This window comes from Symphalangus syndactylus, chromosome 24 (assembly GCF_028878055.3).
Source record: "Symphalangus syndactylus isolate Jambi chromosome 24, NHGRI_mSymSyn1-v2.1_pri, whole genome shotgun sequence".
Taxonomy (NCBI): domain Eukaryota; kingdom Metazoa; phylum Chordata; class Mammalia; order Primates; family Hylobatidae; genus Symphalangus; species Symphalangus syndactylus.
The window spans coordinates 35,851,874-35,878,290 of record NC_072446.2 but is presented as its reverse complement, the minus strand read 5'-3'; the positions used below and the strand labels follow the sequence as shown (position 1 = coordinate 35,878,290).

General features: G+C 43.1%; 1 protein-coding gene across 8 annotated transcripts in view; it reads right to left on the bottom strand.

Moving 5' to 3' along the window:
* The window catches only part of NDRG3 (NDRG family member 3), a 94,839-nt gene that overhangs the window by 27,598 nt on the left and 40,824 nt on the right, over positions 1-26,417 (bottom strand). For 6 of the 8 annotated variants that reach the window (XM_055265158.2, XM_055265161.2, XM_063633792.1 and 3 more), the window contains 5 exons: positions 10,847-10,952; positions 9,657-9,777; positions 6,579-6,641; positions 4,695-4,755; positions 3,036-3,122 (listed from right to left, as the gene is read on the bottom strand). In XM_055265158.2, the coding sequence (XP_055121133.1) occupies positions 3,036-3,122; positions 4,695-4,755; positions 6,579-6,641; positions 9,657-9,777; positions 10,847-10,952 (438 nt within the window). Of the gene's footprint in view, positions 1-3,035; positions 3,123-4,694; positions 4,756-6,578; positions 6,642-9,656; positions 9,778-10,846; positions 10,953-21,712; positions 21,897-26,417 lie in introns of those variants that run through there. The other 2 variants (XM_055265159.2, XM_063633794.1) reach the window with 2 other exon arrangements.

Here is a 26,417-nt window from a genome sequence, read left to right as displayed (position 1 = left end):
AGAAAAACTGACACCCCAGAGATCCCATAACACAAGGGATATAATTTTTTCCTTATTCCCACTTTTTTGTTTTAAAAAAATGTCCTCTCCCAACAGAATCACCCATTTTTTACTCTGGTTTGGGACTGGGACTGGGAGTGCTTATATTTGTAAAGTCATTAGCATTCCCTTTAGTTTCCTATCTCCTTGAATGGATTTTAGAAGTTAAATTCCTTCCTTTTTCAGTTAGCAAACATTAACAATCCACATGTCTTTGGGAGGAGTAGCACAGATAAGGTGTTGGGGTTCACTGTGGAGTGATTCATTCATTTCATTCAGTAAGAAAAAGAAAATGCAAACTATAGACTAGGAGAAGCTATCTGAGACACATGTACCCAGCACTCAAATGCAGAATATTTTTTAAAGTGGGGAGGGGAATGAGGGTGAGGGCAAAAGACTTGAACAAACACTTCACAAGAGGATATTCAAGAAAAAATGCTTGACATCACTGCCCCTTAGGTAGATGCAAATTAAAACCCAGGATTGGCCGGGTACGGTAGCTCACGCCTGTAATCCCAGCACTTCAGGAGGCTGAGGCGGGTGGATCATGAGGTCAGGAGTTCAAGACCAGCCCGGCCAAGATGGTGAAACACCGTCTCTACTAAAAATACAAAAATTAGCCAGGCATGGTGGCGGGTGCCCGTGATTCCAGCTACTCGGGAGGCTGAGGCTGAGAGTTGCTCGAACCTGGGAGGCAGAGGTTGCAGTGAGCTGAGATCATGCTACTGCACTCCAGCCTGGGCGACAAGAGCGAGACTCCGTCTCAAACAAACAACAACAACAACAGGATTATCTATCTATAAGCATAGCTTAAAATTTAAAAGATGATGTAATTAAAAATTCTTATTTTAATGACTAAAGCTATTTTGGTAATGGAAAACAAAAACTAATATCACAAATAAAACTGCTTGTCTTTTACTAAAATTAAAAGTACTTATAATATCAAATGTTGGTGATGTGGAGCAACTGAAACTTTCACACACTGCTGTTGTATAAATGGTTAAATACTTTGAAGACATTTTCATTTACTGTATTTTTATTTTTGTTTTCTTTGAGACAGAGTCTCACTCTGTTGCCCAGGCTGGTGTGCAGTGGCACAATCTTGGCTCACCGCAACCTCCACCTCCTAGGTTCAAGCAATTCTCCTGCCTCAGCCTCCTGAGTAGCTGGGATTACAGATGTGTACCATCATGCCCCACACCCCAGATAATTTTCGTATTTTTCATAGAGACAGGGTTTTGCCATGTTGGCCAGGATAGTCTTGAACTCCTGACCTCAGGTGATCCTCCCACCTCGGCCTCCCAAAGTGTTGGGATTACAGGCTGAGCTACCATGCCTGGCCTTGGTCAAATACTTTGGAAAACTGTTTGACAATATCTACTAAAGCTAAACATACAAATGCCCTATGACCCAGCAATTTCACTCCTAGGTATAAACCCAAAAGAAATAAATGTGTATGTCTACTGAAAGACATAAGGAATATGCACAGCAGCTTTACTCATAAGATCCAAATAACAGAAACAACTCGTTCTCTGTAGTCACACAATAGGTTACTAAAGACAAGTTTAGAACTACTGTTAAATTGTAATTTTTTTATTATACTTTAAGTTTTAGGGTACATGTGCACAACTGCAGGTTTGTTACATATGTATACACATGATTTTTTTTTTTTTTTTTTTTTTTTTTGAGACGGAGTTTCACTCGTCACCCAGGCTGGAGTGCAATGGTGTGATCTCAGCTCACTGGAATCTCCGCCTCCCAGGTTCAAGTGATTATTCTGTCTCAGCCCCCTGAGTAGCTGGGATTACAGGCACCCGCCACCACGCCTGGTTAATTTTTGTATTTTTAGTAGAGACGGAGTTTCACCATGTTGGCCATGCTGGTCTCGAACTCCTGACCTTGAGTGATCTGCCCGCCTTGACCTCCCAAAGTGCTGGAATTACAGGCGTGAGCCACTGCGCCTGGCCAAATTGTAATTTATTTATTTATTTATTTTTATTTATTTATTTTTTTGAGATGGAGTTTTGCTCTTGTTGCTCAGGCTGGAGTGCAATGGCATGATCTTGGCTCACTGCAACCTCTGCCTCCCAGGTTCAAGTGATTTTCCTGCCTCAGCCTCCCGAGTAGCTGGGATTACAGGCATGCACCACCATGCCCGACTAATTTTGTATTTTTAGTAGAGATGGGGTTTCTCCATATTGGTCAGGCTGGTCTTGAACTCCCGACCTCAGGTGATCTTCCCGCCTCCGCCTCCCAAAGTGCTGGGATTACAGGCGTGAGCCACCGTGCCCAGCCCAAATTGTAATTTAGAACTACTGCTATACACAACTTGGATGAGTTTCACAGACACCGTGATGAAAGAAATAAACCAGACAGAGAATACATTTTCGGCCAGGCACAGTGACTCACGACTGTAATCCCAGCACTTTGGGAGGCCAAGGCAGGCGAATCACAAGGTCAGGAGTTTGAGACCAGCTTGGCCAATATGGTGAAATCCCGTCTCTACTAAAAATACAAAAATTAGCCAGGCGTGGTGGCACACACTTGCAGTCCCAGCTACTCGGGAGGCTGAGGCAGAAGAATCACCTGAACCGGGAGGTGGAGGTTGCAGTGAGCCGAGATCGCACCATTGCACTCCAGCCTGGGCGACAGAGTGAGACTCCATCTCAAAAAAAAAAGAATACATTTTCTACGATTCCAATTTAACAGATAAAACTGTTTAAAAACAGATAAAACTTATCTCTGGTGACAACAGTCAGAACAGGTAATTTCTGGGAAGGAGAGGAAGTATCAATTACGAAAAGATACAAGGGAATCCCCTAGTGAGCTGGGAATGTTCTATATCTTGATTGGATGGTGATTTTATATGTAAACATTCTTCAAGCTATATACTTAACATTTTTACCCTTAACTGTATATATACCTCAATGAAAAATTGGTAAGCTGTTTTGAGATGGGCCAAGACAAGCCGATGGACACCTTCATGTGGTACTTACTTTGGAAGCTGCCCAGTCAATCCAGCCTTTAGCGCAAGGGTCAACATTAATGAGCACAAGGCCTTCCACAAGCTCTGGATGGTTGAGCTGAAAGATGAGGCAAAGACAACAGTATGAAAGCTACACTCCCACAGTTCTTCTAAACAGTTGGAACATGGTTGATCAATTCTTACTTACATGGCTTAATGCCTCACATTTGAAAGTAAGACTACAAAGAGGGAGAACATGTGGAAAAATAGTTCTTGAAATCTGACTTAGCATCTGGAAACCAGTTTCTGGTTTTACTATCAAATTACTTATTTTACTGTCAAATTATCTTGTCTTGCAAAGATCTATATGCAGTTGTTCAATTCATGGTGGATCTTCCTCATTGGGAAAGTGCCCTTGGCACAAGCGGCTGCTCCACGCTTATATATCTTTGTTCTCAACAGGGGCTTCTAAAGTTTTTTTTTCTGAAACCACCTGAACAGTTTATATCATTCTCAGAAGACTCTCCTATCACTGACGACGTATTAAAAAGAAATAATGATAATAATGTCTGGCTGGGCACGGTGGCTCACGCCTGTAATCTCAGCACTTTGGGAGGCTGAGGTGGGTGGATCATGAGGTCAGGAGTTAGAGACCAGCCTGACCAACAAGGTAAAACCCCATGTCTACTAAAAATACAAAAATTAGCCGGGTGTGGTGGCGGGCGCCTGTAATCTCAGCTACTCAGGAGGCTGAGGCAGACAATCACTTAAACCCAGGAGGCGGAGGTTGCAGTAAGCCGAGATTGCGCCACTGCACTCCAGCCTGGGCGACACAGCAAGACTTCATCTCAAAAAAAAAAAAAAAAAAAATTTATAATAGGAACTCTAGCTCTCTAGCTTACTTAATTAATTAATTAATTTTTTTTGAGACAGAGTTTTGCTCTTGTTGCCCAGGCTGGGGCAGTGAGGCTATCTCGGCTCACTACAATCTCAGCCTCTAGGATTCATGCAATTCTCCTGCCTCAGCCTCCTGAGTAGCTGGGATTACAGGCACCTACCACCACGCCCAGCTAATTTTTGTATTTTTAGTGGAGACAGGGTTTCATCATGTTGGCCAGGCTGGTCTCAAACTCCTGACCTCAGGTGATCCACCCATGTCGGCCTCCCAAAGTGCTAGGATCACAGGCGTGGGCCACTGCGCCTGGCCCCTGGCTTACTTTTTTTCTCTGACTACAGTGATTACATTCATGATAGAAAATTTGATAAGCAGAGAAATTATAAAAAGCAGAAAATAAAATTTCACATTATCTTACCACATATCAATCCATTAATATTTTTTGGTACATTTTCTTCCAGTCTTTTCCTATGGCTATGACAAACTTTATGTCAATCTATATTCTAACTTTTTGGTTAACATTATAATGTATGCAAACCATGTATCATTATAAAGCTTTTCGTAAACTTAATTTTAATGGCTGTATAAAATTCCATTATAAGCAGCATCTAGGACTTGCTTTTTATTGATGACGTACTGTCCCTATTTGTGATTTTTCAGGTATTGTAAGTACAAAGCAAGGCTTTAAAAACTGACATAAGGCCTAGAATACTGCCTGGTCATCTAACAGAGCAGTAATAGCTGTGACCCAGGCACTGCCTCAAGGATGTTGAGGCTAATCCTCTACATACTTACTGCAAATCTGCTGAGGATGTAAGCTCCAGCTCCAACTCCAATTCCAATGATGCTTTTCAGGCTGTGAATGGGACATAACGACAATGGACAGAGTCAACTTCATTTGCAGGCAGCATTGCATAATTGAAAGCATACAACCTGGGTTGAAATCCTGGCTCTGATATTTATTAGATGTGAGAATTTGGGCAAGTGTTTTTTTTTCTTTTCCCTAACTTTCTGAGCCTCAGTTCCTTATTATAAAACAAGGATCTCAGCTGGGCGCAGTGGCTTACGCCTGTATTCCTAGCACTTTGGGAGGCCAAGGCAGGCGGATCACGAGGTCAGCAGATCAAGACCATCCTGGCCAACATGGTGAAACCCTGTCTCTACTAAAATACAAAAAATTAGCCGGGCATGGTGGCATGCGCCTGTTAAAAAAAAAAAAACAAAAGCCGGGCACGGTGGCTCACGCCTGTAATCCCAGCACTTTGGGAGGCCGAGGTGAGTGGATCACGAAGTCAGGAGATCGAGACCATCCTGGCTAACACAGTGAAACCCCGTCTCTACTAAAAATACAAAAAAAATTAGCCAGACGTGGTGGCGGGCGCCTGTAGTCCCAGCTGCTCGGGAGGCTGAGGCAGGAGAATGGCGTGAACCCAGGAGGTGGAGCTTGCAGTGAGCTGAGATTGCGCCACTGCACTCCAGCCCGGGTGACACAGTGAGACTCCGTCTCAAAAAAAACAAAAAACAAAAAACAAAAACAAAAACAAAAAAACAAGGATCCCACCACCTACTTTCAAGTTGGTTTTAATGGTTAAATAAAATATAACTGAGGCCGGAGCAGTGGCTGACACCTATGATCCCAGGACTTTGAGAGGCCAAGGCAGGTGGATCACTGAAGGTCAGGAGTTCGAGACCAGCCTGGCCAATATGATGAAACCCCGTCTCTACTAAAAATAGAAAAAAAATTAGCCAGGCATGGCGGCCTGCGCCTATAATCCCAGCTAAATGGGAAGCTGAGGCAGGAAAATCGTTTGAACCCAGGAGGCAGAGGTTGCAGTGAGCTGCGATCGTACCACTACACTCCAGCCTGGGTGATGGAGTGAGACTCCATCTTAAAACAAATAAATAAATAAATATACGTATATATATGTGTATATACATATATATATACACACACATATATGTACACACACACACACACATACATATATAAATATATATAACTGAAACCTGGGAGTTATCCTTCGTAGCTGTCAGTATCCAACCCATCAGCAAGTCAGTGGAGTCTACCTCCAGAATATATCCATGTATCTACTGCTATCTACTTCAATCATCCCCCAACAGCAGCATCCAGTACCATGCTATCATTATCTCTTGCCTGGACTATTGTTAATAGTTTAACTGTTCTCCCTGCTTTCTCTCTCTGATTCTTCTCCAAACCATTCTCTTCATAGTGAGATGAACCCTTTTAAAAAATTTTAAACAGCTTTATTTTTATTTTTTAGATACAGGGTGTCACTGTTACTCAGGCTGGAGTGCAGGGGTGGGATCACAACTCACTGTAGCCTTGAACTGCTGTTGTTAAGTGATCTTCCCGCCACTGGGCCCAGCTCAAGGTAGATTTTTAAATCTTCTAGGTCTCAGCGTGTGTGCCACCTTCCTAGAGAGGAATTCCCTAACTCGCCTTACTAATGTAGATCCCGCCCTTATTCTCTATCACAATACCCCCACTGACTTATTTTATAGAACTTTATTATTTGTTTGCTTACTTGTTACCCCACTAAGCTCTAGGAGGACAGTGACAATATTTTTCCTAACCATCATATCCTCTGAAACAGACACTAAAGAATTCACCATAGAAAGTCAATAAAAACTGCATGAAAGACTACAGAATGAACCTACCTTAGGTGGGTAAGAACAGGAGGCAGCATTTCAGCCAGCTCATCCATTGTGGGGTACTGATACCTGCAATCCAGAAGGATATCTCCTGAATTAGAAAGCACTCACAATTCCCAGTTGCTAGAACAGCTGGAAAGGTACAGAAGTCTTAGATAAAAGGCTGGGCGCAGTAGCTCATGCCTATAATCCCAGCACTTTGGGACGCCGAGGTGGGCAGATCACCTGAGGTTGGGAGTTCGAGACCAGCCTGACCAACACGGAGAAACCTCATCTCTACTAAAAATACAAAATTAACTGGGCGTGGTAGCACATGCCTGTAATCCCAGATACTTGGAAGGCTGAGGCAGGAGAATCGCTTGAGCCCGGGAGGCAGAGGTTGCAGTGAGCGGAGATCATGCCATTGCACTCCAGCCTGGGCAACAAGAGCGAAACTCTGCCTCAAAAAAAAAAAAAAAAAAAAGAAAGTCTTAGATAAAAGCATTTCCTTTTACCAAAGGCTCAAAGGAGGTGATGTGGTACCTGAAAATGATTGTGGCATATTGTGTAACTCTCTACAACTGCCATGCTAAGGAGACAGTAAAAGAATCCACTGTTTCTATATCCTAACAAGCAGCCCTTGGGACCAGAGGGTGCCACATGAAAAGAACTAGTAACATGGTTCTCTCTTAGGGTATTTCCAAACCTCTAACAATCTCTTCAGTTGGAGTCCAGGCTCAGTAAACCTCCGGCAGTAAGAGTCAACTCAGAAAGTGGGTCTTGGTCTACTGCTATATTTAGGCAACTAAATGCAAAAATAAACAAAGCTTTTCTAGGTATGGGCACACAATTACAAACCCTTAGCATGAATGCTTATTTGTTTCACTTAGGCATAGAATAACATAGTTATTTTTAAAAATTTATTATTATTATTATTAATTTTTTAAGAGACATGGTCTCACTCTGTCACCCAGGCTGGAGTGCAGCAGTGAAATCATAGCTCACTGTAACCTTGAACTTCTGGGCTCAAGCTATCCTCCTGCCTCAGGCTCCTGAGTAGCTGGGACTACAGACGCATGCCACCATGCCTGGCTAATTTTTCAATTTTTTTGTAGAGATGGAGTCTCGCTATGTTGCCAGGGCTGGTCTTGAATTCCTAGCCTCAGGTGATCCTCCTACCTCAGCCTAACAAAGTGCTAGAACTACAGGTGTGAGCCACTGTGTCTGGCATGGTTATTTTATTGTATTTGAATTTGGTTCATAATATGAACCATCTGATCCTAAGATGTTCGAGCAGGCCCAGGAACAGACCCAGATCAGAATTCCTAGAAAAGTAGTAAGCATCTGACTGGGAGCGTTGGCCTGTAATCCCAACACTTTCAGAGGCTGAGGCAAACAGATTGCTTGAGCCCAGGAGTTCGAGACCAGCCTGAGCAACAGGGCAAAACCCTGTCTCTACAGAAAATAACAATAATTAGCCAGGCGTGTTGGCACACACTTGTAGTCCCAGCTAGTAGGGAGGCTGAGATGGGAGGATCACTTGAGCCCAGGAGGTTGAGGCTGCAGTGAGCCATGATCACGCCACTGTACTCCAGACTGGGAAACAAAGCACTATCCTATCTCAAGAAAAAAAAAAAAAAAGTATTACAGAATTGAAGATGGAATTAATCCTAAGATGACCACTTATATATGAGGCAGGATCTGTTCTACATCTGACAGGGAAGTCAGCCTGCCTCTGCCTCAACACTTCAGGGATGGTGTGCTGTGGAACCATTTGTCCACGAAATAGAAAAAAGGAACTGGATCCAAATCTTGTTGGATATAAACTGACCACTGGCCAATTTGCATTTTAGAGTCAGATTCTGGCACCAGACTGTCTGGGTTCAAATCTTAGCTCTGCCACTTATTTGTTATGTAATGTTAGCCATGTTACTTAATTTTTCTGGGCCTCAGTTTCCTTACTTATAAAATGGGAATAATAGTAAACTTATCCCATAGGGTTGTGAGGAGTAAATGAGTTAACAAATGTAAAGCAATTAAAGCAGGGTCTGGAACACGGTTTGAGTACTATTTAAATATTAGCTATTATTTGTCTGCAATTGTCTATTTCCCAGCAGTCACTGGCCAAAGGCAGCTCTGGAGATGAGTGAAAGGAGAGGGGAAGAATTAGCATTCCACAGAATGTGTGCTCACTCCTCCTAAGGTCTTCTCAATAAGCACCCCGTCCAGGGAACAAACAGGTTAGGGAGCCTGTAACTCTGCCCTGCGAAGCAGACGTAGGAGGAAGCTGAGAGTGCCAAAGCCAATCAATCACCCCACACCTCTATCTGCCAGGACAGTCTCTCAGAATAAACAGTTACACAGATAGTCAAATTTTCATTACTAGTTTGAGAGCTAAGGATGGGGAGATGCTCCCAGGAAAGCTCAGAGGGAACTGAATTTGGGCCTAGGTAGTTGGGAGTTTTGAGGAAGGACACAAAAATGACAGTTTTTGTTTGTTTGTTTTCTTTCTGGGGACAGGGTCTTGCTCAGTCATCCAGGCACTGCAGCCTCAATCTCCTGGGCTCAAGTGATCCTCCCACCACAGCCTCCCAAGCAGACGGGACCACAGGTGAATGCCACCATGCCTGACTGGCTAATTTTTAAATTTTTTGTAGAGACAAGGTATTCCTATGTTATCCAGGCTGGTCTTGAACTCTGGGGCTCAAGCAATCCTCCTGCCTTGGCCTCCCAAAGTGCTGGGATTATAGGTGTGAGTCACCACGTCTGGCTAAAAAATGACAGCTTTCAAACAGATAAGGAAGGGAAAGATAAAGACAGTGAGGAGTAGATGTTCCAGACACTTATGCCTTGAGATTACAGGAAAGCAGGCACCTGCTACGGAGAGCCATTCCTGGATATGGGAAAACACACAGTTTCCCCCAAAAAACTGTACATAACAGTCCTCTCAGCCCAAGGAGAGAAAATATGAGGATGGTTGGTCAATAAGCATAACCTATAGACTGTAATAAAATCAAAGGGAAGCACACATCACTTCTCCCACTGGAGCTCAGCCAGTTGCTCTACTGAGTGCACGTCTCCCAGATGATCTTTTTGTGGCCTTACCCTGTTGGGAAAGAGGGCGCACCTTCCTGCTGGCCTGGGGCATCCACATGACAGACAGCAAAGTGCTGGGTGATCTCTTGCATATCCTCAAAGTTAAAGAATGCATTGAAACAGGATTTATCTATAAGAATAAAAATACCCATAAGTCACAGGCTCTCCATATCTCCCCAATTTTCCTCTGTTCAGTCAGTGCCTATTATCACCTTCTTTCCCTGCTTTTTAACCACCATTCCACCAAAGTGAGGTGTCTGAACAATCTGTCTGATTCAAGCTGCCCTAAAGGCTGAATATAAGACATCTCATATTGAGATACATATTGAAAACAATTCTTAATTCTAAATAATGTCTGCAAAGTAAAAATTACTTTGTTAATATTTGGTGGTTTCCGATTATCGCACAAAATAATCTTACACCCATAATGCTGTCATTTCTCATGGACATTATTCCTCTATCTCACAAACAGACACAGATTATACCCCAAGAGCACAGGTAGAGTGAATGTCCTGAGCTGTTCACATTCACCACATGGGAGTTTTTCTCTTGGCAAAATTGCCAGGGTGCAGGGAGGGGCTGCTGCTTCCACTTCTACCCTCTTTGTATACCTGCTTAAATTACTTCTCATGCCAAGGTAGCTATAAAAGCTTTAACACTCAGCTGTGGTCTCAAATGCAGGGCATCTATGAAAGCCAGAGCAGCATGAAAGAAAACACATGTATGCAGACTCTGTGTGTCTATGGCTGGGGCTAGAATCTTACACTACCATCTAGAAAAGTCCACTTAAAGTCACTGGTGACAGGCTCTAGCAAGAATTCTTACTAATTCATTGAAGAGCTCACAACAAAGTTAAGTTCCAACTCTGAATTTTCTAACCTGAAACATATTAAAAAAAAAAAAAAACAAAGTACAGGCTTGAAAACAAGGATTTCAGTTCTACTTTCTTAAGCAGTTCATTGTATAATCTGCAATCCTTTAGCAGACATGAAGGCGAGATGTGATTCCAGTATCCCCAAAATACATTCCCCTGCACACTTCCTAGGAACTTTATACCATTAACAAATGTAGGAACAAGGAGGGAAAGTTACCACAGAGAGGGGAAAACCTCTGCTCTATTAGAATATTGTTGTTGTTTGGTTTTTAATATACAAAGATCAAGTATGATAAGAAGGGAAGGTGTAAAATAAAATACATACGGTTGAGGCCAATGTCATGATACGTTAGTATAACTGGTCTGTTTCCTTTGGGTAAGCCTCTTATAGTGACGTGGACCACACCATGAGTTGTTTCTATGTCATGTTCCTGTAACAAGAGAATGTAAGTTCTCAGAAAAAGCAGAATGAACTTCCCAGGGTGCCGAAGTTTCACAATACCTGCTTTACCACTATTTCCCACTAGCTGGGGCAGGACACATTAATAAGTTACATGTGGCTGGGCATGGTGGTTCACACCTGTAATCCCAGCACTTTGGGAGGCCGAGGTGGGCGGATCACTTGAGGTCAGGACTTTGAGATCAGCCTGGCCAACATGATGAAACCCTGTCTTTACTAAAAATAAAAACTCAGCCAGGCATGGTGGCACATGCATGTAATCCCAGCTACTCAGGAGGCTGAGGCTGGAGAATCACTTGAACCCGGGAGGCAGAGATTACAGTGAGCCGAGATCGTGCTACTGCACTCTAGCCTGGTGACAGAGCAAGACTTCGTCTCAAAAAATAAAATAAAATAAATGCATACCAGAGAGATGCTAGAGTATACATAATATTCCTACTTTCCAATTCTTCCAGAAAAATTTTAAATAGGGAGCAAAACATACCTTGTTATCTCCAAAGCTCACTTACGAGCCCAGGGATCTGTTGAGAATACATTTGCAATTGGCTATGGAAAGGAAATCAGCAAATTGGGTAAGGAGCCAGGTAAGACTTGTGGGGAAAAAAGGAAATGGAAAATATGAAGAAGTTGCTGGGTAAAAAGTCAGAGGTTTTGGAGCTTCTGAACACATGTTCAGATAATTTATAATGAATTTCAGTAGATAATTTCACCAGACACCTATGGGTGTATCTGCCTAGGATCTCTTCTTTCCTGGGAGCTGTCCTTCTGTGTCATCCACACGTTACAGGGGTGGGTCTTGGCTACCATGTTTGTGGAACATAAACTTACAGCCACAGCTTACTGGAGTCTGGGAGGCATCTGGCCCAGGCTGGGTCAGCACCTTTCCCTAGGTATTTGTAATTGGAACTAAGATTTTTTTTTTTTTTTGAGATGGAGTCTCGCTCTGTCACCCAGGCTGGAGTGCAGTGGCACGATCTCGGCTCACTGCAAGCTCCGCCTCCTGGGTTCACGCCATTCTCCTGCCTCAGCCTCCCAAGTAGCTGGGACTACAGGCGCCTGCCACCACGCCCAGCTAATTTTTTGTATTTTTAGTAGAGACAGGGTTTCACTGTGTTAATCAGGATGGTCTCGATCTCCTGACCTCGTGATCCACCCACCTCCGCCTCCCAAAGTGCTGGGATTACAGACGCGAGCCACCGCGCCCGGCCTGTAATTGAAACTAAGAGATTCTAACTTCAGCTTGGCTCTCCTCTTGAAAAGAGGAATCAACTTGGGAGATTTTAGTAGGCATTTCCACTACTCTAATTTCTGGTGCTAGCTGTGTATACTTGTAAGTTCTAAGACATCCCTGGATTGCCTCTGGTTTAAGCTATATTGGGTGAGTTTGTACCCTCTACTCCTAAAAGATCTTAACCAAGCCAATAAGTTAAAGATGTAACCAGAGCAAAGCTCAGGAACTGAATAAAGCAGACAAAAGATGCACCGAGCTGCTGAGAGTAGATGCCGCACTAAGAGTGGTTGGGTGGAAAAAAAAAGAGACTACTGAAAAGTTAACTGAGATTTATTCTAGTCGTGCTCAAGTTTTACATTTCTCAAAAATAAAAAAATTACCATTCCTAGCCTAGTGAATTTCTGTTGATGAAGTCTGTATCTATCTCACAAAGTCTTACATTAGGTAAGACAAGATTAACCCTGCCAATGAGAATCCCAAAAAAAGGCAAAGGGCTTCCAGTTTAATTTCCTATCTAATAATGAACCTCATCAGAGCTTTGGTTTCTTCTCTGATGTGGGCCCCAGAAGACAATCTTAAGCTAATTGGACATCAGTATATCTCAAATTACAGGCCCTAGGCTGGAGCCGATAGCCATCCCTATCAAATCAAACCATCTGTGACTCACTATTTCTGTTATTTTCTATTACTACTACCTCCTAGTCACATCTATTCAAAGCCTTAAAAAATGAGCATAAGAAATGAAGACTAGAATCAGGTACTGTGAACTGTCTATGAAATAAAGTATAGGCCAGGCACGGTGGCTCATGCCTGTAATCCCAGTACTTTGGGAGGCCGAGGCGGGCAGATCATCTGAGGTCAGGGGTTCAAGATTAGCCTGGCCAACATGGTGAACCTCTGTCTCTACAAAAATACAAAAATTAGCCAGGCATGATGGCAGGTGCCTGTAATCCCAGCTACTTGGGAGGGTGAGACAGAAGAATCACTTGAACCCGGGAGGCGGAGGTTGCAGTGAGCTGAGATTTGTGACACCACTGCACTCCAGCCTGGGTGACAGAGTGAGACTCTGTCTCAAAAAAATATAATAAATAAAGCATAAGGTTCGGATAGGAGGAAGATAAAGAAATAACTTCCTATTTCTGTATTTCTCTTACAGTAATGTCAGACTTATTAAAGGACTCACTTCCCGACCCTGGTTCATTCATTAAACATCTATTTATTGAATGCCACTCTATGCCAGACCCTGGTCTGAGTTGTGGGGATAAAACAGTAAACCTGAGAAATGTGATCCCAGTCTTCACAGAGATTATGTTCTAGATAGGGAGGCACACAATAAACACAGAAACAAATCCACCCATAATAATAGCTTGTGATAGGTGCTATAAAAGAAACAAGTAGGGTGCTACGATAGAAAAGTAAGAAGACATTACCTTCACTAAAAAGACAGGAAAATGGAAATTAAATTCAATAAAATACTATTTCATACATACCAGAATGGCAAAAATGTAAAGTCAGATAATGCCAAGTGGTGGCCAGGATGCAGAGAAATAACTAAGAACCAACATATACTGTTTTTTCCGTTTTGTTTTGTTTTTGAGACGGAGTCTTACTCTATCGCCCGCCCAGGCTGGAGTGCACTGGCACGATCTCAGCTCACTGCAACCTTCACTTCCCAGGTTCAAGCAATTCTCCTGCCTCAGTCTCCCAAGTAGCTGGGACTACAGGTGTGCACCACCAAGTCCCACTAATTTTTGTATTTTTAGTAGAGATGGGGTTTCACCATGTTGTCCAGGCTGGTCTCGAACTCCTGACCTCAAGTGATCCACCTGCCTCGGCCTCCCAAAGTGCTGGGATTACAGGCGTGAGCCACCGTGCCCCACAAGAATCAACATATACTGTTGGTAAGGCATATAAACTGGAACAACTACCGGGAGAATACTTTGGTAATTTCTAGTAAAGTTAAGAGGTGTCTACCCTACAGCAATTTTACCCTACAGCAATTTTACGTATAGACATAATCTAAGGCTGGGGCCTTAGATTTCTGGTGCTAGCTGTATGTATTTGTAAATTCTGAGACATCCCTGGATTGCCTCTAGTTTAAGCTATATTGGGTGGGTTTGCACCTTATACCCCTAAAGGATCTTAACCAAGGCAGTGGTGGTGGCTCATGCCAGTAATCCTAGCACTTTGGGAGGCTGAGGTGAGAGGATCGCTTGAGCCCAGGAGTTTGAGACCAGCCCTGGCAACATAGCGAGACCGCATATCTACAAAAAAAAAACATTAGCCAGGTGTGATGGCATGTGCCAGTAATCCCAACGATTCGGGAGGCTGAGGCAGGAGAATGGCTTGAGCCCAGGAGGTCAAGGCTGCAGTTAGCTATGATCACAATACTGTACTCCAGCCTGGGTGACAGCAAGACCCTGTATCCAAAAAAAAAAAAAAAAAATATATATATATATATATATATACACAAACATATATATATTCTAAATAAACTATCAAACATGGTCATATACACAAAAGGACATGTGCAGAGATGTACGGGTGACCCTCAAACAACACAAGGGTTAGTGGTGCCAACCCACTGTATAGCCGAAAATCCACATATAACTTTTGACACCCCTAAAACTTAACTACTAATAACCTACTATTGACCACAAGCCTTACTGATAACATAAATAGCTAACTAACACATATTTTGTATGTTATATACTGCAGGGGTCCCCAACACCTGGGCCACAGACTGGTACCAGTCTGTGCCCTCTTAGGAACCGAGCCGCACAGGAGGAGGTGAGTGGCAGGTAAGAGCAAAGCTTCATCTGTCTTAAGAGCCACTCCCCATTGCACTGCCTGAGCTCTACCTCCTGTCAGATCAGCAGTGACATCAGATTCTTATAGGAGCATGAACCCTATTGTGAACTAAGCATGCAAGGGATCTAGGTTGTGTGCTCCTTATGAGAATCTAATGCCTTATGATCTATCACTGTCTCCCATTACCCCCACATGGGACCATCTAGTTGCAGGAAAACAAGCTCAGGGCTCCAACTGATTCTACATTATGGTGAGTTGCATAATTATTTCATTATATATTGCAATGTAATAATAGAAAATGCACAATAAATGTAATGTGCTTGAATCATCCCCAAACCATCCCAAGTACGTGGAAAAATTGTCTTCCACAAAACCGATCACTGGTGCCAGAAAGGTTGAGGACCACTGACATACTGTATTCTTAGAATAAAGTAAGCTAAAGAAAAGAAAATGTTAAGAAAATCATAAGGCAGAGAAAATATATTTACTATTCATTAAGTGGAAGTAGATCATCATAAAGGTCTTCATCCTTGTTATCTTGTTGAGTAGGCTGAGGACGAGGAGGAACAGGAGGGGTTGGTCTTGCCATCTCAAGGGTGGCAAAGAAGGAAGAGGTGGAGGAGGCGAAAGGGGAGGCAGGCACACTTGATGTAACTTTACAGAAATACATGGTAATTTGTCTGACTTTTTATGCTCTCATTTTTCTAAAAATGTTTCTATACAGTACCAATCCTTCTCTTCCACTGTTTACTTTAGTTAAAGTGTGCGTATCACAGAATAGTTCCTGACATAAAAGAAGTGAAAAGCAGTCTTGAATAACTGGAACCCTTCCGCCAGGCTGTCTAATGTCAATTTGTTTTCTGGCACTGCTTCTTCTACATATTCCTCATTGCCTGGCACTGGTTCAGACGCATTCATCTCCATCAAGTTGTCTTCTGCTAATTACTCTGGTGTGGTGTCTACTAGCTCTTAAATTTCTCCAAAATCCATACCTTGAAATCCTTCATCCTATGACCTACCTTTTTTTGGTCATATTCATAATCTCTGTAATGATCTTTGATTGGCTCTGTTGTAAATCCTGTGAAGTCATATACAACATCTATACACAGTTTTCTTCAGCAGAAATTTATTGTTTTCAGCTTCATGGCTTTCAAGGCCTTTTATTTTTATTTTCCTTTTTTTTTTTTTTTGAGACAGGGTCTCATTCTGTCACCCAGGCTGGAGTACAGTAGTGTGATCTCAACTCACTGCATTCTCCACCTCTCAGGCTCAAGCGATTCTCCCACCTCAGCCTCTCAAGTAGCTGGGACCATAGATGCATGCCACCATGCTCAGCTAATTTTGTACTGTTTGTAGCATCGAGGTTTCGCCATATTGCCCAGTGTTGCGGGAGGTCAGGGACCCCGAATGGAGGGACCTGCTGAAGCCGTGACAGAAGAATATAAACTGTGGATTTCATGGACATTTGTTAGTTCTCCAAATTAATACTTTTATAATTTCTTATGCCGGTCTTTACTGCAATCTCTGAACATAAATTGTGAAGATTTCATGGACATTTATCACTTCCCCAATCAATACTCATGATTTCCTATGCCTGCCCTTACTTTAATCTCTTAATGCTGTCATCTTCGTAAGCTGAGGATGTATGTCGCCTCAGAACCCTGTGATGATTGCGTTAACTGCACAAATTGTTCATAAAGCATGTGTGTTTGAACAATATGAAGTCTGGGCACCTTGAAAAAAGAACAGGATAACAGTGATGCTCAAGGGAACAAGGGAGATAACCATTAGGTCTGACTGCCTGGGAGCTGGGCAGGGCAGAGCCATATTTCTCTTATTGCCAAAAACGGGTAAGAGAAATATTGCTGAATTCTTTCTCCAGTAAGGAATATTAATAATTAACAGCCCTGGGAAAAGAATGCATTCTCTGGGGCGGGGGGTGGGGTGGGGTGGGGGGGCAGCTCTAAAATGGCCGCTGTGGGAGTGTCTGCCTTATGCAGTTGTAGATAGGGATGAAACACGTCCTGGTCTTCTGCAGCGCCCCCAGGCTTGCTAGGATTAGGAAATTCCAGCCTGGCGAATTCTAGTCAGACCAGTTTTCTGCTCTTGAACCCTGTTAAGATGTTTATCAATGACAATGCATGCACAGTGGGACATGAAACTTCATCAGCAATTCTAGTTTCGCCCTGGCCTTGTGACCTTGCCCTACCCATTTGCCTTGCGATATTTTATTTCCCTTGAAGCATGTGATCTCTGTGACCCACACCCTATTCATATACTCCCTCCCCTTTGAAAATCACTAATAAAAACTTGCTGGTTTTACGGCTCAGGGGGCATCATGGAACCTGCCGACATGTGATGTCTCTCCTGGACACCCAGCTTTAAAATTTCTCTCTTTTGTACTCTTTCCCTTTATTTCTCAGACCGGCCAACACTTAGGAAAATAGAAAAGAACCTACGTTGAAATATTGGGGACTGGTTCCCGATAGCCCAGGCTGGCCTTCAACTTTGTTTTTTTTTGAGATGGAGTTTCACTCTTGTTGCCCAGGCTAGAATGCAATGGTGTGATCTCGGCTCACTGCAACCTCTGCCTCCCCAGTTCAAGTGATTCTCCTGCCTCAGCCTCCCAAGTAGCTGGGATTACAGGCGTGCATCCTCACACCTGGCTAATTTTGTATTTTTAATAGAGATGGGGTTTCACCATGTTGGTTGGGCTGGTCTCAAACTCTGACCTCAGGTGATCCACCCACCTTGGCCTCCCAAAGTGCTGGGATTACAGGCGTGAACCACTGTGCCTGGCTAGCCTCGAACTTCTAAGCTCAAGAAATCTGCTTGCCTTGGCCTCCCAAAGTGCTGGGATTGCAAGTGTGAGCCACTGCGCGTGGCCTCTGGCTTTTTCTTTTTTTTCTTTTTTTGAGACGGAGTCTTGCTCTGTCACCAGGCTGGAGTGCAGTGGCACAATCTTGGCTCGCTGAAATCTCCGCCTCCCGGATTCAAGTGATTCCCCTGCTTCAGCCTCCCAAGTAGCTGGACTACAGGTGTGCGCCACCATGCCTAGCTAATTTTTTGTATTTCAGTAGAGACAGGGTTTCACCATGTTGGCCAGGATGGTCTCAATCCCCTGACCTCGTGATCCGCCCACCTAGGCCTTCCAAAGTGCTGGGATTACAGGCGTGAGCCGCCGTGCCCGGCAGCCTCTGGCCTTTTCTATAACAACAATGGCATCTTCAATGATGTAATCCTTCCAGACTTTTATGATCCATCTATTGGGATTCTCTTCCACAGTATTGACAATCTGTTCCATAAAGTACCATGTATAATGAACCTTAAACGTCCTTATGACCCCCTGATCTAGAGGCAGAATCAGAAATACCATGTTTGAGGGCAAGTAGACCACTTAGACAGCTTCAGTATTTAACTCAATACTGAAGTTCTGGGGTTCTGGGTGGCCAGGGGCATTGTCCATATCAAAAGAACTTTGAAAGGCAGTCTTTCACTGGCAAGGTATTTTGTGACTTCAGGGACAAAGCGTAGATGGAACCAATCCAGAAAAAGTGTTCTCACTATCTAGGCCTTCTTGCTGTACAATCAAAACACTGGCAGCTGGTGTTTTTCATTTCCCTTCAAAGCTTAGGGGTTTGCAAGTTTAAAGATAGGGCAGTCCTGATCATAAACCTGGCCGCATTTACACAAAATAGAGTTAGCCCATCCCTTCCTGCCTTAAATTCTGGTACTCATTTCTCTTGCTTACTAATACGTCCTTTGTGGCAGGTTTTTATTTCCCCCCCAGAATAGGGCACTTTTGTCTGCATTAAAACCTGTTCAGGGCCGGGCGCAGTGGCTCACACCTGTAATCCCAGCACTTTGGGAGACTGAGGCTGGTGGATCACCTGAGGTCAGGAGTTTGAGACCAGCCTGGCCGGTATGGCGAAACCCCATCTCTACTAAAAAATACAAAAATTAGCCAGGCATGGTGGCAGGTGCCTATAATCCCAGCTACTCAGGAGGTTGAGGCAGGAGAATCACTTGCACCCGGGAGGCGGAGGTTGCAGTGGGCCAAGACCGCGCCATCACACTCCAGCCCAGGCAACAAAAGTGAAACTCTGTCTCAAAAAAAAAAAAGATTTAATATTGCATCTTTACATTTATTTACACTTCTCTCAACCATGAATGGTGCCATGTATGATCTATAAGTGTGTGCCTAAGTTTTAACTTTTTGTAATAGATTTGTGTATATTTTATGTTAGTAAATGATAAAATAGACTAATGTCTACATATAGTTTATACAGTCATGACGTACCTGACTTTTCTGAATGTTTCCAATAGTTCTAGGTTATATAATTTGTGAGTTTTTTTCTTTTTCTTTTTCTTTTTTTTTTGAGACAGAGTCTTGCTCTGTCACCCAGGCTGGAATGCAGTGGCCCGATCTCGGCTCGCTGCAACTTCTACCTCCCGGGTTCAAGTGATTTTCCTGCCTTGGCCTCCTGAGTAGCTGGGACCACAGGCACACGCCACCACACCTGGCTGATTTTTTGTATTTTTAGTAGAGATACGGTTTCAACATGTTGGCCAGGCTGGTCTCAAACTCCTGAACTCAGGTGATCTGGCTGCCTTGGCCTCCCAAAGTGCTGGGATTATGGGCACGAGCCATCCCGCCCCGCTGTGGGTTTTTTCAAATTGCTACAAATCTCCGAAAGCTTTCTTACTGTGTGTGGTGGCTCATGCCTGTAATCTCGGCACTTTGGGAGGCTGGGGTAGGAGGACTGCTCGAGCCCAGGAGTTTGAGACCAGCCTGGGCAAAATGGTGAGACCCTGTCTCTACAAAAAATTTTTAAAAAATAGCCAGGCCTGGTGGTGCATGCCTGTGGTCCCAGTTACTCAGAGGCTGAGGTAGGAAAATCACTTGAGCTACAGTGACCCATGTACTTGCCACTGCACTCCAGCCTGGGTGAAAGAGCAAGACCCTTTCTTAAAAAAAAATAAATAAATAAATAAATAAATCCAATTTATGCATTGAAAAGAAAAGCCATGTATAAGTGGACCCATACAGTTCAAACCTGTGTTGTTCAAGGTTGTAAACATCACAACCTTCTCTATAATGTCAAAAAAATTGGAAACAGCCCAAATATTCATCAATAGGGAAATTAATAAATGAATTACGATTTATTCATATAATGACATACAGATAAAAATGAACTAGAATTATTAGCATTAATACACACAGAAAATCTTCAAAAAAAAAATGTAGAACAAGATGCAAAAGGATATATATTAAAAATATACCACTTATGCCAATATTTTAAAAGCAACACTATAGATTCTGTTTATTTATATATATGTATATATACATATACATACACATATATATTTAGAGACAGGATCTCATTCTAGTGCCCAGGCTAGAGTGCAGTGATGTGATCATAGCTCACTGCAGCATAGAACTCCTGGGCTCAAGCAATCCTCTCACCTCAGCCTCCCAAGTAGCTAGGACTACAGGTGCATACTGCTACACCTGGCTAATTTTTATTTTTTAGATTTCTTGGAGAGACGGGGTCTCCATATTTGCCCAGGCTGGTCTTGAATTCCTGGCCTCAAGTGATTGTCCCAAATCGGCCACCCAAAGCGCTATTACAGGCATGAGCCAGCACAGCCAGCCTATAACTAAAGTATAAAAACTTGGAGGAGAAACAAGGTACACTAACTTTAGAACTTTGTTTCCTTCTGGGAGTGGATAAATTATTAAAGAGAACTAAAGGAGGTTTCAATATCTCTCATGTTTTGTTTCTTGAGAGATATAAAGAATAACACGGGGGAGGCAGCAAGAAAAAGGGAGAGAAGGAGAAAGTGTCTGCCATATGGAGTGACACTACAGGCAAATCCAAGTTAAAGAGAGTGTCCAACAACTTGTCACGTTGACAATCTGGTTGCTGGAACCTGTCTTCTGTCAAACTCAAACCTTCAGTAGGGTCCTGCTTAAAGATTCCAGTTTGGCCACTGCTGAGAACTGAGGGAAACACCAGTTTATACTCTGGCTCTAAGCATAGCAGGACCTTGCCAAGGCCTGGTAACTGATGGTAACTGGTGGTGGTGGTGTGTGTGTGTGTGTGTGTGTACACACAGGAGGTGGATGGGGATGAGACAGTAAGCTGCCAGGGGAGGTCAGGAGAAGGATGGTAAAAAGGGAGATATAACAGGTGGGGTAAAAGACAATACTTTAAAAGTAGATGAGGGAGGCCGAGCACGGTAGCTCACATCTGTAAAATCCCAGCACTTTAGGAGACTGAGGCAGGCGGATCACGAGGTCAGGAATTCAAGACCAGCCTGACCAACATGGTGAAACCCGTCTCTACTAAAAATACAAAAATTAGCCAGGCGTGGAGGCACGTGCCTGTAATCCCAGCTACTCAGGAGGCTGAGGCAGGAGAATTGCTTGAACCCAGGAGGCAGAGGTTTCAGTGAGCCGAGATCACACCACTGCACTCCAGCCTGGACGACACAGTGAGACTCAGTCTCAAAAAAAAAAAAAAAAAAAAGTAGATGAAGGAATAGGGCAAAGTTACTACTTTGTTGCCATTTCATAATCTGGATGATATTCAAAAGTAAAATTGGCTCCTTACAATGTCTCAAAGTTCTTCATTTTCAAAGTATGTGAATGTAGAATAAAAAACAAAAAGAAAGGAAGCACTCACCTCCATGGTGATTGGCATGCATATTTTTCGTGACCTTGCGAATGAACAGCTTGAAAAAAACTCCATCTGAAGATGAATGTGCAGAGACCCTGGCTAAGGAGCTGATTCAATTGTCAGGCCACTGCAGGGAGTAACGTGCTGTTGCTACCTTTTTGTCTTAGTCAATTATCATCTGTTTTACAGGCTCTTTATCCAGTTATCTCATCTCCCACCCCAGCATTCTAGAGTGTGACTACACAATGAGCCTGTGCTCAAAGAGCACAGCCTAAGGGAGCATCTGATAGGCTCTGGTCATAGATCTCTCCCATCTCTCCCAGCAGTTTCTTTGCTTTTCCTTTTCTTTCTTCTTTTTTTTGAGACAGGGGCTCGTCGTTGTCTCCCAGGCTGGAGTCCAGTGGTGTGATCATAGCTCATTGTAATCTTGAACTCCTGGACTGAAATGATCCTCCTACCTCAGCCCCCCAAGTAGCTTGGAGCACACATGCTTGCCACCATACCCAGCTAATTTTTAATTTTTTTGCAGAGGTGGGGTCTCCCTATATTGCCCAAGCTGATCTCAAACTCCTGGGCTCAAGTGATTTTCCTGCCACAGCCTCCCAAAGTGCTGGGAATATAGGCATGAGCCACCATTACCCGGCTCTCCCAGTACTTACTGATTATTTATTGCCTCCAAGGCTATGCACTTCTTGAACATAATCCCTTTATTCTCCATGTTTATAAAACAACGTGAAATCATAAAGGTCCTTGACATACTTCTCTATTCTGGACTGTCTCTCCCACGTAATGAAAGCTGTAGTCTTAAACACAAGGTCTTTTTAAGGTCAGGCAGGATGGCTCAGGTCTGTAATCCTAGCACTCTGGAAAGCCAAGGTGAGCGTATCACTTGAGGCAAGGAGCTCAACACCAGTTTGAGCAACAGAGCAAGACCCCATCTCTACAAAAAAATATATATTTTTTAATTAGCCAGGCATGGTGGCATGTGCCTGTAGTGCCAGCTACTCAGGAGGCTGAAGCGGGAAGATTGCTTCAGCCCAGGAGTTCAAGGTTACTGTGAGCTATAATCACGTCACTGCACCCCAGCCTGGGTGACAAAGTAAGACCCTGTATCTTTTAATTTTTTTTTTGAGATGGAGTTTCGCTCTTTTTGCCCAGGCTGGAGTGCAATGGTGCGATCTCGGCCCACCACAACCACCGCCTCCTGGGTTCAAGCAATTCTCCTGCCTCAGCCTCCTGAGGAGCTGGGATTACAGGCATGCGCCACCATGCCTGGCTAATTTTGTATTTTTTAGTAGAGACAGGGTTACTCCAAGTTGGCCAGGCTGGTTTCGAACTCCTGACCTCAGGTGATCCACCCGCCTTGGCCTCCCAAAGTGCTGGGATTATAGGCATGAGCCACTGTGCCCAGCTGAGACCCTGTATCTTTAAAAAAAAAAAAAAAAAAAAAGCCTTTTAAGAATGTAAGAATTTAAGATATTACCATTATTTGATAACCAACTTTCACTTTTTTCTTGAGTCCTCTGACTTCAATAAATGTTGTCACCGGAATGACACAATCTGACTTGTCCCATATTTCTAAACTTAACTAAATCATGCTAAATCATGATCATTTCATGCCTGTTACTATTTCTTCCTCTTTCTGGCTAGTCTGAACTAGTTTAGTTATATTTGCATGACAATATACTCTAGGAAATGTCAACTTTTTTTTTTTGAGACCAAGTCTTGCTCTGTGGCCCAGGCTGGAGTGCAGTGGCGTGATCTTGGCTCACTGCAAGCTCCGCCTCCTGGGTTCACGCCATTCTCCTGCCTCAGCCTCCCAAGTAGCAGGGACTACAGGCGCCCGCCACCATGCTGGCTAATTTTTTTGTATTTTTAGTAGAGATGGGGTTTCACTGTGTTAGCCAGGATGGTCTCGATCTCCTGACCTCATGATCCACCCACCTCAGCCTCCCAAAGTGCTGGGATGACAGGCGTGAGCCACCGCACCTGGCTCCAATATTTTTATTAGTATGAACTGTTATTGTTTCCAATAAGCAGGCTACTGTATGAGGCTTGGGTATAGTTTTTGTTATACAAGATGTTTTTTGTTTGTTTTTGAGACAGAGTTTCACTCTTGTCACCCAGGCTGCAGTGCAAATGCTCAATCTCAACTCACTGCACCCTCCGCCTCCCAGGTTCAAGCCATTCTCCTGTCTCAGCCTCCCAAATAGCTGGGATTACAGGCACCTGCCACCATGCCCAGTTAATTTTTTTTTTTGAGATGGAGTTTCGCTCTTGTTGACCAGGCTGGAGTGCAATGGTGCAATCTCGGCTCACCTCAACCTCCACCTCAGGTTCAAGCAATCATCCTGCCTCAGCCTCTCAAGTAGCTGGGATTACAGGCATGCACATGCCTGGCTAATTTTGTATTTTCAGTAGAGACGGGGTTTCTCCATGTTGGTCAGGCTGGTCTTGAACTCCCGACCTCAGGTGATCTGCCCACCCCAGCCTCCCAAAGTGCAGGGATTACAGGTGTGAGCCACCATGCCTGGCCTAATTTTTGTATTTTTAGTAGAGACAGGGTTTCACCATGTTGGCCAGGCTGGTCTCGAACTCCTGATCTCAGGTGATCTACCTGCAGAATTATAAGCAATCTTTATTTTTATGCTTTTCTAAGTTTTCTAAATTTGTTTCTGATTATACACAAAATAAGTGTTATTTGTCTAAAGCAATATATCATATACACATATAAACTATAGCATCTGTTTCAACGCTGTCTCTCTCTAATATACATATATGTATACTACATGTGTATATAGGTATATCACATACATGTATATTAGAGAGTGTTGGGACAGATGCTATAGTTATCTGTAATATATCTATATAGTTTACATATATGTGTGTGGGTATCTATACCCACACACACATATACATATACATATATACTCAACATAGTGAGACCCTCGTCTCTAAATATATATATATGTAATATCCTATCTATCTATCTATCTATCTATCTATCTATCTATCTATATGTGTGTGTGTGTGTGTGTGTGTGTGTGTGTAATATATAGAGAGAAAGACTGGGCTCTCACTATGTTGCCTAGGCTGGTCTCAAACTCCTGGGCTCAAGCAATCCGCTCGCCTCAGCCTCCCAAAGTGCTGGGACTACAGGCACATGCCATCATGCCCAGCTAATTATTTATTTTTTAATTTTTTGTAGAGAAGGGGGTCTCCCTATGTTGCTCAGGCTGGTCTCAAACTCCTGGGCTCACGCGATTCTCCTGCATCAGCCTCCCAAAGCTCTGGGATTACAGGCATGAGCCATAGCATCCAGCCTTTCTATTTGTATCAGAACAGAACTAAAAGTTCTATTTCACAAGGCCAGAACATGTTACTATTTTAAAGCTTTACCCAAAGTATCAAGAATTTTTGCCAGACTATTTTTAAGCCTTAATATTAAAAAGTGATTCATAATTATATTTCTAAACTCAATTTCATATCTACAATTATATATAGTATGGAAAAAAAAATCTCAAACGACATATGCCAAAATATTAACACTAGTGAAATAACAGGTGATTTTTATTTATTTACTTTTTGGTGTTTTCTCATTTACTTTGCAACAAGTATGTAATCTTTTATATTCTAATTTTTTCTCTTTTTGTCCTTTTTTTCTTTGAGATGGAGTCTCACTCTGTTGCCCAGGCTGGAGTGCAGTGGTAGGATCTCAGCTCACTGCAGCCTCCACCTTCTGGATTCAAGCAATTCTCTTGCCTCAGCCTCCTGAGTAGCTGGGATTACAGATGCAAACCACCATGCCTGGCTAATTTTTGTATTTTTAGTAGGGACGGAGTTTCACTATGTTGGCCAGGCTGGTCTCGAACTCCTGACCTCGTGAACTCCTGACCTCAGCCTCCCAAAGTGCTGGGATTACAGGCGTGAGCCACCGCACTCCACTATATTCTAATTTTCTTACTTCGGGGGAGGTGCTGAATTTGATGAAAATTAATACTTCTACACTTTGGGGCAGGAGTATACATGTACACATATACTATTTCTGGAGCTCCTCACCTTGAATTTTACTGTGACCCTCTCTCTAATGTTTTCCTTCTTGGTAAATTATATCAAATATTAACAGTAATCAAGCTCTATTGGTTCAACCTGGGATCCAAACCATAACTGGAGTTAGATCAAATTAAAAACAAACTCAAACTTGACTGTCACTATTAAAAAATAACGTAACTTATTGTTTTAGAGGAAAGGAGCCATTGCCTACAGTGAATGACTGTATCAACACTAGGCTGATTATGTTCTATATACAAAGTACCAAATAGTTATTACAAGACGTGTTTGGAACTGAGATTCAGAAATCTATAACTATACTATGAGCCTGACCCTTCCAAGGTGAGTCTCATCTGTTCTTCCAAGGAACCTCAGCTTTAAGGACAATTAATTCCTTACATTTCAGCCCTGGACATGTCCAGGTGGGAAAGAATGGGCAATGGATTCATGAAGAATGGGGTTTTTCAATCCCAACCACTCAATGGCAAGTTATAAAACTTAATTCTTAATTTCCTGACTATAAAACAGAAACAAGAAAAACCATCTTGGCCAGGTGTGGTGGCTCATGCCTGTAATCCCAGCACTTAGGAAGGCCAAGGTGGGTGAATCATTTGAGGTCAGGGGTTCGAGACCAGCCTGACCAACATGGTGAAACCCTGTC